Here is a 13726-nt window from a genome sequence, read left to right as displayed (position 1 = left end):
ATTATTATTATTTTGGTTGTTTAGTGTTTAATGTTTCATATATATATATATATATATATAGGGTAAGGTTGATTTCAGAACTCTTAATAATTGCACAACTTACAAAACTTATAATAGACAATCATTTTACTAATGTATTTTTATATTTAATATTGTTCAAGGGTATTTTTTTTATCATTTATTATGATTGCATGTGTGTTAATGGTAGTTTTATCATTTTTCATATGTAATTTTATAATTACATATACGTAAATTGGTTCATTTACACATATGTAAACTTGTTTCCTTACACATACGTAAATTAGTTATACACATAAATAATTTGGTTTTTCCTATATGTAATCATAAAAATACATATAATTTATCCTTAAATAATGTTAAATATAAAAATATATAAATAGAATAATTGTTTATTAGTGGTTCTGAAAGTTCTGTAATATTCAGTGTTTTGAAATGAAACCAACCCTATATATATATATATGGGTTCAGGAGAAAACGCTCAAAAGTGTGAGAACGGTGAGAACGCATCCTGGCCCAACACGTGTCCCGCGGCACAGAGAAGGGCGGGGGGACTCTTTTTTCTTTTCATTCTTCTTTTATTTTCCCTACGCAGTATAATATTTTATGGCGTCTAAGTTTTTTTTGGCGTTAATTGTGTTTTTTAAACTTTTTGGCATTGAATTAATTGTTTTTGTGTCACATATATAATTTTTTGGCGTTATAGCGTTTTCTGGTTAATTTTTTGGCGTTTTGTATAATAATTCACTACAAGTCTTTAAAATTTGCATAAGATTACAATAAGACCAATTTATTTTGGCGTTTAGTGAATTTTTTGGCGTTTAGTACCCCTTTTAACAAGGTGCTTTGCCAGTAGCTGTTCTCCCAGTTTTCATACTACTAGGTTTTTGGTGTTTGTAGTTTTTGGCGTTTTATATAATAATGTATTTTACTTATAGAGAATTAGATTACAAAACAACATAACTTGATATCAAAACATATATAAAATGAAAACAAAAATAATACATAATAATAATCTAAATTTTCTTCCTAATCTTCAATGTCATCAGCCTCTTCCTTCTTGAACGTGTTTGGCGTTTTGAACCTTTTTTGAATACTTTAGCTAGATGCCAACTTTCCTTCATAAACCCCGTTTTTTTTTTTAGAATAAGCTGCTTGGTGGCAACCTGTTTTTTGGTGTGATATTCTTGTTTGGTGGCATGTCATTAAAGATCAACTCTTACTTGATGTTATTTCTAATAATGGAGTCCAAAATAACATTTTACACTTGTGTTGGTCCCTTTATTCCATTCAAATAATCATCAAGATCAAAGCTCACATGATGGCATATCACTATCATCAGTCTCTTTTTCTTGAATATTTGTCCATCTCATTCAGCAAAATATTATTGAGTTAACCCCCTCAGAAAAAGGATCCATTTCAGTGAAAGCTTTGGCATTTGTGGCATTTTAAAGGGAGTGGTTTATAGAGGATACGGCGTTTTGTGTTTTTCTGGGTGTGATTAATTTCATTGTGTATAGACCCTTTTCTTATAGGAGTTTTTTGGCGCGTAGTTTAGGCGGAACTTTTTATTGTAATAAATGATAGTAATAAAGTAATTGTCTTTTCAGTTACTGTTTTTTGTATTTACTGTGTTGATCAGCTTTTATCAGTTTTATAGGTTATAGACGTCCCATCTTCTAAGTTTGGCTTTTTTTAAATGGCCTTATGCAGACCAACATGTCAAAATACAATAACGGATTAAATAAAATATTAAGCAGGAAAAATATTTTTTGTTATTTTTGGCGCTTTGTTAGGGTTAACCATTTTTTAGTATTATTTTGGCGTTTTGCTAATAAAGATATAAATATATCCTTTAATTATCTTAAAAAAAGAAGATTACATAGAAGGAAAAAAAATTAAAATCCTTCGTCAGAAGGTACTTTATCTGAATAGTATTCATCACTTGTGTCATCTTCTTCTTCCTCGGAGTCTTCATCTTGATCTTCATCCATGTCATCACATTCACCTTCATCAGCTTCTTGTTCCTGAAGATTATTGTGACAACTCGAAATCTAGAACCTTTCGTTGTAACTTGCTTGTACGTTATGTGACTAGTTAAAATGATAACGTGAACTTTTATGTGCTTTGTTTTGTGTGCATTGTATGTATATATGTATGTGTGTTATATGTGAACCGAGAACCCGACACGAAACAACAAGGAACCCGACTCGAGACCATGAGGTCTCGAGTGACTAGTAATCGGTTTTGGGCCTTGGGCCGAGAACCTTTGGCCGGTTGGGCCTTTGGGCCGTAAACCCTTAGCCGAAACCCATAGGGTGCACACACTTGGAACTTTGACTATAAATACACTACCTTAGTTAGTGTTACCATTTTGTTGAACATTACAACACACACTCTCCTACTTCTCTCTCTCACCTAAACTCTAGAACACAAACACACTCCACCATTCTTGGATCTTTGGACTTGGATCGGCTCACACACACACCCGGTTGGAAGCCTTTCACACACCCTCGAAACCCATAACCGGTTAGTGTTCTTAATGCTTTGTTAAATGTTAGTGTGTTTATGTTATGTTTGTAAGATGAGATTATGTGACAATATGTTAAGATGAGTTATACATAATGTTTTGAAAAGAAATCGGTTCATGAATGTTTCTTGTTATGAGTGGAACTATACATATTTGATGTTGAAAATGGGTTCATGGTATGACAAAAAGGTGAATGATGATATTGGTTGCATTTGGGTTTGATCCGAAAAGTTTGGGTATTTATACTAAGAAAAATCGGCTAATAAATATGGTTGTCAAGTAGGATGCATGCTAGTAAATTGTATCTTGATAGTTGTTCATGATTTTGGGTGAATAAGTGTTGTTTATGTTATGAAGAACTTGAATATATGCTTTGAATGTATGAAGAACACTTTGAATGATAGTTGAAGATTGAAAACCCTTGTGATTTTGATCCATCTTTGACTAATAACCTGATTAGGAAATATGTTAGTGGAATTCTATTGGTTATTTCCGGATTTGGGCCTGATTATACTGTACCATTAATCTGACCATCTGCATCAACACGTGAACTTGAAAACGACTGTTACCGACTCGCAATCACCCGGTTACGACTCGCAACCACAGCGTGATGACTCGAGACCACGCGGTTGCGACTCGCAACCATAACAGGACAAGCCGAAACCACAGGTTACGAGTCCCGTTGCGACTCGAGACCTCAGCATGATGAATCGAAACCATGGTTGCGACACCAGTTGCGACTCGCAACCATCCATGATCAACACACAGCATGACTCGAGACCATGCTTGCGAGTCCGGTTGCGACTCGAGACCACACTTTTGGGCCTTAGTTAATGGGCCAGACTGATGGGCTTCTGTGTTAACTGCTTTTACGTGTTTGGGCCTAAGTAGTTGGGCTGAACTTGTGAACCGTATGTGCTTCTATTGACTGTTAACTGTTACTGCTAAACGTGCTTGCCAAACGTGTTGAACATTTGTACACTACTTGGTTCGAATCTGATTATACGTGATATCCGTGTTAGGACGTTATTGACTACTTGCGACTTGATTGACTTTCTGTGTTTGACTGCCGAGCAAACCAAGGTGAGTTCACACCCTTTACAAAGCATGGGATTCCCTGGGTTGGGAACGGGGTTAAGGAACGTGGTTCCTCGTCTACCTTGGGTAGGACGTCAGTGGTTCAGGAATGTGATTCCTCGTCCGGATGGACGGATAAACGTACTAGACTAAAACTCTATCACGAAGTCCCTCCTTTTTGTATCGACTAATCGCCGGGCCAATGGCGAGCGGGTCATTAGTTAGATAGCGCTATTTAGGTCTGACAAGCCTCACACCGTGCCGCAGAGGACGGGCGTGAACTAATGGATCTGGGGCACGTCAATGATGATAGACATTGATGTTTTCAGGGCACATAAACATGACTACAGTCAGCAATCGATACGGTAACGAGTCTAGTATACACATGGGGTAGCCCCCACGGCTGGAGAGCCAGATGATGTACATGGGGTAGCCCCCACGGCCGAAATGCCTGATAACTACATGGGGTAGCCCCCACGGCCGGAGTGCCGGAGTAACTGGGAACGAACTGGTCACGTTTTTAAAACTATGGGGTAACCCCCACGGCAGGATGCCAGATAAAGTAAACTGTTTTCGAAACAACTAAAACGAACGCCCACCCGTGAACTCACTCAACTAGTTGTTGACTCGTTACTACATGCTTTGCAGGACCATAGGTACTCAGTGGGAGCTTGCATGGAGGAAGATCGTTGTGGGACAGGGATTGCTACAAGACTATGTTAAACTTGAAACTTTTGGAACTTATGTTATAACTTTAAACTTATGCTTCCGCTTGCAACTTAAACTTATTTGTTTTGGAACACCAATCGTGAATGGTTAAACTTTTATAACTATTTATATGCTTGTTCAGTATGATTGGTGGCTGGATCCTGGTCAGTCACGCCTCCAAGCGGTAGTACTCCGCAGGTGGGATTTTGGGGGTGTGACAGATTGGTATCAGAGCCATTGGTTATAGTGAACTTGGTTTTAATAAAGGAGAAACGTTTTTGTTAAAACCAGACTATAACCGGTTTAGTGCTCAACGGTCCACAACGACACTTCGCTCCTCATGCAAGGCTCGATGTTCTAGGTAATATGATGTATGTATATTGCCTACTTGTTAATTACGTAGTACATTGCTCATAGTATGCTTGATTAGTATAGCTACTGTTGTTTGAACACGTGCGTGCTTACTCTGTCCTACTATTGTACTTTCGCGAACCTCTCTCACACGTATTACTCTTATTATGAAGAACCATGTCTGGACGCGTTAACATGACACAAGCCCAGTTGACGGCTTTGATCAACGAGCGAGTTGCCGCAGCGCTCGCAGCCGCACACGCAGGAGGTATATCCTGCAGTCCGAAATGTTCTAGGATCATTTGGATCCTACTCTCGTGAACCAACCTTTGTGTTAAACTCTGTCTTTCTTTCACATACCTTAGGTCAGTATGCTCAGGCACCGGTGTGCACTTTTAAGACCTTTATGGACTGTCGACCCACAACTTTTAGCGGCACTGAAGGAGCAGTAGGTCTCCTACACTGGTTTGAGAAACTGGAGTCTGTGTTCGAAATGTGCGAATGCCCTGAAGCGCGCAGGGTGAAGTATGCTACTGGTACTCTCGAGGGTTTGGCTCTCACGTGGTGGAATGCTCAAGTGCAGATGTTAGGGTTGGTTGCTGCCAACGCCACCCCATGGGAAAACTTCAAGGAAATGATCAGGGAGGAATACTGCAGTCGTGACGACATTCACAAACTGGAGGATGAGTTTTACAATCTCAAGATGTCAGGATCAGAAATTGAGGCATACACTAAGAGATCGCATGAGCTTGCCTTGTTGTGTCCTACTATGGTGGATCCTCCGTATAAGCGAATTGAACTCTATCTCAAGGGCTTGGTGCCAGAGATCCAAAGTCATGTGACTTCAGCGAGGTTGACTACTATCCAGCAGGTTGTACAGTTGGCTCACCGTCTTACTGATCAAGCGGTGGAGCAGAACAAGTTACCGAAGCGTATAGGTGCTGCAACTACTTCTGGTGCTTCTAGTGGAGATAAACGGAAATGGGATGGAACTTCAAGCAGGGGTTCAACTTCAGTGCAAACTCAGTCTCAGCAGAGAAAGACAGATGATCACAAGAGCCCCGGTCAGCAGTCACCTAGTGGTCAAAGTCATGGTGGATACAAGGGGAATCACCCCAAGTGCAATCGTTGTAGCCTACACCACAGTGGGCCATGCACCAGGGGCAACTGTCATCGATGCAACAAGCCTGGTCATGTTGCAAAGGATTGCAGAAGCGCATACCCCGTCAATCAGAATCGTCAGCAACCTCAGCAGAACCAGCGACAGCAGCAGGGTAACAACAAAGGATGCTTTCAGTGTGGAGCTGAAGGCCACTTCAAGAAGGATTGTCCCCAACTGAATCAGAACAACAACAACAATCAGGGGAATGGTAACAATGGGAACAACAACAACAATGGTGCTAGGGGACGAGTGTTCGTGATTGGCCAAGGTGAAGCAAGGAATGATCCCAACGTGGTGACGGGTAAGTTCCTTCTCGACGACTTTTATGTTACAGTCTTATTTGATTCGGGTGCCGATACTAGCTATGTGTCACTAGAAGTCAGTAAGATGCTTAAGCGTATTCCTACACCCCTGAGCGACAAGCACACTGTAGAGCTAGCTAATGGTAAGAATTTGGAAGCCTCACACGTAGTCAAGGGTTGCCAGCTTATTCTCGCTAACCAGACCTTCGCCATCGATCTTATTCCTATTGTCTTGGGTAGTTTCGACGTTGTCATTGGGATGGATTGGTTATCCCAACACCGAGCAGAGATTCTTTGCAACGAAAAGATCGTTCGTATTCCTGGTTTAGGTGGTGAACCTCTCATGATTCGTGGCGACAAGAGAAGTGCTGTTGAGAACATCATCTCTCTTCTTAAGGCCCAGAAATGCTTACGAAAGGGCCACACAACGATTTTGGCTCTAGTTACTGATACCACAGAAAAGGAGAAGAAGCTAGAAGATTTTCCGGTTGTACGCGATTATCCTGAGGTATTCCCTGAGGAATTACCTGGTCTTCCGCCCCATCGCCAAGTCGAGTTTCAGATTGATCTAGCTCCTGGAGCCGCGCCTGTAGCCCGTGCACCTTATCGTTTAGCGCCATCAGAGTTGGAAGAACTCTCCACGCAACTACAAGAACTCTTGGATAAGGGTTTCATTCGTCCTAGCTCATCGCCTTGGGGAGCTCCAGTGTTATTTGTGAAGAAGAAGGATGGTACCTTCAGAATGTGTATCGACTATCGCGAACTCAACAAGGTGACTGTGAAGAATCGTTATCCTCTACCGCGTATTGACGACTTGTTCGACCAGTTGCAGGGGTCGAGCTACTATTCAAAGATCGATCTGAGATCGGGATATCACCAGCTGAGAGTTCGGGAAGAGGATGTCTCTAAGACGGCCTTTAGGACTCGATATGGGCACTATGAGTTTCTAGTCATGCCGTTTGGGCTGACGAACGCACCGGCAGTTTTTATGGATTTGATGAATCGAGTGTGCAAACCGTATCTGGACAAGTTTGTTATAGTCTTCATCGACGACATCCTGATCTATTCTAAGAGCAAGGAAGAGCACGAACAACATCTACGACTTATTTTGGAACTCCTTCGGAAGGAACAGCTTTACGCAAAGTTCTCGAAATGCGACTTCTGGCTTCGAGAGGTCCATTTCCTAGGGCATGTGGTGAACAAGGATGGGATTCACGTTGATCCATCCAAAGTGGAATCTATTAAGAACTGGCCTGCGCCTCGCACACCAAAGGAAATTCGCCAATTTTTGGGATTGGCAGGTTACTACAGGAGATTCATTAAGGATTTTTCTAAGATCGCGCAGCCTCTCACCTTACTAACGCAGAAAGGCGTTGTTTATCGTTGGGGAAATGCACAAGAGTTAGCTTTTCAGCATCTAAAGGATAGACTTTGCAGTGCACCTATCCTTTCATTGCCAGAGGGCACAGAAGATTTTGTGGTTTACTGTGATGCATCAATTCAAGGTCTTGGTTGTGTATTGATGCAACGAGATAAAGTCATAGCTTACGCCTCACGACAACTCAAAGTTCACGAGAAGAACTACACGACACATGATTTAGAGCTGGGAGCTGTTGTTTTCGCACTTAAACTATGGCGGCATTACCTGTACGGAACCAAGTGCGCCATCTACACCGACCACAGAAGTTTAGAACACATATTCAAGCAGAAGGAACTGAATATGCGGCAGCGACGATGGGTCGAGCTGCTGAATGATTACGAGTGCTCTATCAGGTATCACCCGGGCAAGGCCAATGTTGTGGCAGACGCCCTCAGTCGGAAGGACACTACGCCTAAGCGCGTAAGAGCTTTACAACTCACGATCCATTCTAGTCTACCTTCGCAAATACGAGCTGCTCAGATAGAAGCACTGAAGCCAGAAAACATTAGAGCTGAAGCACTACGCGGGTCAAGGCAACGTTTAGAACAGAAGGAAGATGGTGCTTATTATGTAACAGGGCGCATCTGGGTCCCGCACTATGGCGATTTACGAGAACTTGTGATGGATGAAGCGCACAAATCTCGCTACTCGGTACACCCTGGTTCGGACAAGATGTACCACGATATTAAAACTACGTATTGGTGGCCTAGCATGAAGGCCCACATAGCAACTTACGTCAGCAAGTGTTTGACTTGTGCGCGAGTCAAGACGGAATATCAGAAACCTTCAGGCCTACTTCAGCAACCAGAGATACCACAATGGAAATGGGAGCAAATTTCCATGGATTTCGTTACTGGCTTACCTAGATCACAGCGCGGGAACGATACTATTTGGGTGATCGTGGATCGACTCACAAAATCCGCACACTTTTTGGCAATCAAGGAGACGGATAAATTCTCCACTTTAGCAGAAATATACCTCAAGGAAGTTGTTTCGAGGCACGGGGTGCCCACTTCTATCATCTCTGATCGAGATGCACGTTTTACTTCGGAACTGTGGCAGGCAATGCACAAGTCTTTTGGCTCACGTTTAGATATGAGCACAGCATATCACCCACAGACGGACGGGCAGTCCGAGCGTACTATCCAAACACTAGAAGACATGCTTCGCGCTTGTGTAATCGACTTTGGCAACAGCTGGGAAAGACATCTGCCACTCGTGGAATTCTCGTACAATAACAGCTACCACACCAGCATTAAAGCTGCTCCGTTTGAGGCATTGTACGGACGTAAATGCCGGTCACCCCTCTGTTGGGCAGAGGTGGGGGATAGTCAAATCACTGGTCCAGAACATGTGGTAGACACTACTGAGCGGATCGCTCAAATACGACAACGCATGGCGGCCGCTCGTGACCGTCAGAAGGCATACGCCGATAAGGGCAGGAAACCACTCGAGCTCCAGGTTGGGGAGCGGGTTTTACTCAAAGTTTCACCCTGGAAGGGTGTGGTTCGTTTTGGTAAACGCGGCAAACTCAATCCACGGTACGTTGGACCTTTCGAAATTCTTGAGAAAATAGGCAAGGTGGCCTACAGACTGAAATTACCAGCAGAACTCGGGGCAGTTCACAACGTTTTCCATGTGTCAAATCTGAAGAAGTGTCTGTCAGATGAGACGCACGTAGTTCCTCTGAAGGAACTCACGATCGACGAACAGTTGAAATTCGTCGAAGAACCTGTCGAGATCACGGACCGGGATGTTAAGGTCCTCAAGAGCACTAGAATACCTCTTGTTCGAGTTCGTTGGAACTCACGTCGCGGCCCAGAGTTTACCTGGGAGCGCGAAGATCGGATGAAACAAAAGTATCCCCAACTGTTTGAGAACAGTACAAACGCTACTGAGGCTGAAGCTACGGAATTTCGGGACGAAATTCCAGATCAACGGGGGGTGGATGTGACACCCCAGGAAAACCAGGAAAACCATGCAACTTAACTAGCTTCCTCAGTGAGTGCCATCAAATTTCGGGACGAAATTTCTTTCAACTTGGGGATGATGTGACAACTCGAAATCTAGAACCTTTCGTTGTAACTTGCTTGTACGTTATGTGACTAGTTAAAATGATAACGTGAACTTTTATGTGCTTTGTTTTGTGTGCATTGTATGTATATATGTATGTGTGTTATATGTGAACCGAGAACCCGACACGAAACAACAAGGAACCCGACTCGAGACCATGAGGTCTCGAGTGACTAGTAATCGGTTTTGGGCCTTGGGCCGAGAACCTTTGGCCGGTTGGGCCTTTGGGCCGTAAACCCTTAGCCGAAACCCATAGGGTGCACACACTTGGAACTTTGACTATAAATACACTACCTTAGTTAGTGTTACCATTTTGTTGAACATTACAACACACACTCTCCTACTTCTCTCTCTCACCTAAACTCTAGAACACAAACACACTCCACCATTCTTGGATCTTTGGACTTGGATCGGCTCACACACACACCCGGTTGGAAGCCTTTCACACACCCTCGAAACCCATAACCGGTTAGTGTTCTTAATGCTTTGTTAAATGTTAGTGTGTTTATGTTATGTTTGTAAGATGAGATTATGTGACAATATGTTAAGATGAGTTATACATAATGTTTTGAAAAGAAATCGGTTCATGAATGTTTCTTGTTATGAGTGGAACTATACATATTTGATGTTGAAAATGGGTTCATGGTATGACAAAAAGGTGAATGATGATATTGGTTGCATTTGGGTTTGATCCGAAAAGTTTGGGTATTTATACTAAGAAAAATCGGCTAATAAATATGGTTGTCAAGTAGGATGCATGCTAGTAAATTGTATCTTGATAGTTGTTCATGATTTTGGGTGAATAAGTGTTGTTTATGTTATGAAGAACTTGAATATATGCTTTGAATGTATGAAGAACACTTTGAATGATAGTTGAAGATTGAAAACCCTTGTGATTTTGATCCATCTTTGACTAATAACCTGATTAGGAAATATGTTAGTGGAATTCTATTGGTTATTTCCGGATTTGGGCCTGATTATACTGTACCATTAATCTGACCATCTGCATCAACACGTGAACTTGAAAACGACTGTTACCGACTCGCAATCACCCGGTTACGACTCGCAACCACAGCGTGATGACTCGAGACCACGCGGTTGCGACTCGCAACCATAACAGGACAAGCCGAAACCACAGGTTACGAGTCCCGTTGCGACTCGAGACCTCAGCATGATGAATCGAAACCATGGTTGCGACACCAGTTGCGACTCGCAACCATCCATGATCAACACACAGCATGACTCGAGACCATGCTTGCGAGTCCGGTTGCGACTCGAGACCACACTTTTGGGCCTTAGTTAATGGGCCAGACTGATGGGCTTCTGTGTTAACTGCTTTTACGTGTTTGGGCCTAAGTAGTTGGGCTGAACTTGTGAACCGTATGTGCTTCTATTGACTGTTAACTGTTACTGCTAAACGTGCTTGCCAAACGTGTTGAACATTTGTACACTACTTGGTTCGAATCTGATTATACGTGATATCCGTGTTAGGACGTTATTGACTACTTGCGACTTGATTGACTTTCTGTGTTTGACTGCCGAGCAAACCAAGGTGAGTTCACACCCTTTACAAAGCATGGGATTCCCTGGGTTGGGAACGGGGTTAAGGAACGTGGTTCCTCGTCTACCTTGGGTAGGACGTCAGTGGTTCAGGAATGTGATTCCTCGTCCGGATGGACGGATAAACGTACTAGACTAAAACTCTATCACGAAGTCCCTCCTTTTTGTATCGACTAATCGCCGGGCCAATGGCGAGCGGGTCATTAGTTAGATAGCGCTATTTAGGTCTGACAAGCCTCACACCGTGCCGCAGAGGACGGGCGTGAACTAATGGATCTGGGGCACGTCAATGATGATAGACATTGATGTTTTCAGGGCACATAAACATGACTACAGTCAGCAATCGATACGGTAACGAGTCTAGTATACACATGGGGTAGCCCCCACGGCTGGAGAGCCAGATGATGTACATGGGGTAGCCCCCACGGCCGAAATGCCTGATAACTACATGGGGTAGCCCCCACGGCCGGAGTGCCGGAGTAACTGGGAACGAACTGGTCACGTTTTTAAAACTATGGGGTAACCCCCACGGCAGGATGCCAGATAAAGTAAACTGTTTTCGAAACAACTAAAACGAACGCCCACCCGTGAACTCACTCAACTAGTTGTTGACTCGTTACTACATGCTTTGCAGGACCATAGGTACTCAGTGGGAGCTTGCATGGAGGAAGATCGTTGTGGGACAGGGATTGCTACAAGACTATGTTAAACTTGAAACTTTTGGAACTTATGTTATAACTTTAAACTTATGCTTCCGCTTGCAACTTAAACTTATTTGTTTTGGAACACCAATCGTGAATGGTTAAACTTTTATAACTATTTATATGCTTGTTCAGTATGATTGGTGGCTGGATCCTGGTCAGTCACGCCTCCAAGCGGTAGTACTCCGCAGGTGGGATTTTGGGGGTGTGACAATTATAAAGCCTCCACCTGAACATGTCTTGCATTAACTCCAATTTTGAGTCTATTTCTGTGTTGGTACAAGTGGCGTTATACAATTCTTTCATGAAACCCAGTCGCTGCTTTGTCATGATGTTCTCTAGCCAGTAGACTTCCTCCTCTCCGCTGTCGTATGTAACTGTCACCATGTCTGTTTCATCATCAAAACACCATGATGTCATTACAGGGTCTGGCTTCACATTTCCTTTGATTGGTCCAAATTTGCTGGTTAATGCTTTCATAACCATATGCGTTTCATTGAATCGTCCAACCTAAAGCCTGCATTCGTAATAGTTTTGGGAGATAAAAAGTTTCCTAGCGGCCCTAAAGCACACCAAGTATCATACCATGCTGACGTCGACCTCCCATAAATGGTGCTTGGAATTGGCCCACGGCTTGGAGGGATCAGTTTCCTGTTCTTATCCAGTTAGATCAAGTCCAAACGACTGCAAGTAAACGAGATACTGTTCAGTGGCGGGTTGGTGATGATATGTGTGAGGTTTCGGCTTCATGTATTTGGAATTCTATTCAGTATAGTGAACAGGAGGTTGAGTGGAGTAAAGGAGTCTGGTTTGCTCAATGCATACCGAGGCATTCTTTCCTGATGTGGCTGATCATGAGGAAGAAATTACTCACACAAGACATTATTCTTCAATGGGATTTCTCGAGAAGGAAAAATATGAATATGATGTGTTGCTTATTATGTTATGAGAACCATGATTCTCATAAACATCTATTTTTTGAATGCAAATTCTCCGCCCAGGTTTGGAATATGGTTAGATATAAGGCTGGTATGGATAGTGTTGACCCTAAGTGGGAGGATATCGTGGACTGGTTACTGGTCAGGAGTCGATCTAAGTCGGCAGCTAATTATGTAAGCAGAATTCTGGTGGCGGCTAGTGCTTATTTCAACTGGCAGGAACGTAATGCTAGACTTTTTAAGAACCAACTGGGGCCTCTCGAGCAAGTCTATGCGATGATTATCAAGACAGTGCGGTACAAGCTTATGGGAGTAAAGATGAAGAGGACTGAAAGAGTTCGACGGCTTCTAGGTGAATGGGAGATTCTTGATGCTGACATTAATGGTGATGGCGGATGATTAGTGTTTGGTTTCGGTTCTCTAGATAATAGTCTAGTTATTTTTATTATTTGATTTTTCTTGTTTTGGTTTGTTTACTTTCATGGGGCATGTCTCATGATTGAACTAGTGTATACACACTACACTACTTGTTTTGTTTGGTTGTGAATATATAGAATCACCGGGGTAACCCTTTACCCAAAAAAATAAGCATATGCGTTTCACGGCATTCATTGTCTAGAGCGATGCCAATGGATAAGATCTGCCTCTGTATCTCTTCTTCCATGTTCAGAATTGCCTTGACCGTCTTAACATACACCCTCCTTCTGTTGTCAAAATGGAGGACGTATCGCCTTATTCCCAGAGTGTATCTCCACGAAACGATTGTTGCCATTTTTGGCATTTTGTTTAAGTTGGCGTTTTTTGTTAAAGATGTTTTTTTGCAGAAAATGGTTAGATTGAAGTGATTATGGAAGCTATGTTTTTACGTTTATTTATATAATGATGT

General features: G+C 42.6%; 1 protein-coding gene across 1 annotated transcript; it reads left to right on the top strand.

The window, feature by feature from the left end:
* The first annotated feature begins 12756 nt into the window (after nt 1-12756).
* LOC118482633 lies at nt 12757-13239 on the top strand. The gene has a single exon (XM_035978202.1). It carries the CDS (start codon nt 12757-12759, stop codon nt 13237-13239), a length of 483 nt encoding a protein of 160 aa, XP_035834095.1.
* The last annotated feature ends 487 nt before the right edge of the window (nt 13240-13726 follow it).

Source organism: Helianthus annuus, chromosome 10 (genome assembly GCF_002127325.2).
Source record: "Helianthus annuus cultivar XRQ/B chromosome 10, HanXRQr2.0-SUNRISE, whole genome shotgun sequence".
Classification (NCBI taxonomy): Eukaryota; Viridiplantae; Streptophyta; class Magnoliopsida; order Asterales; family Asteraceae; genus Helianthus; species Helianthus annuus.
Note: the sequence above shows the minus strand (reverse complement) of the source record. Positions and strands in the feature narration are given on the sequence as shown.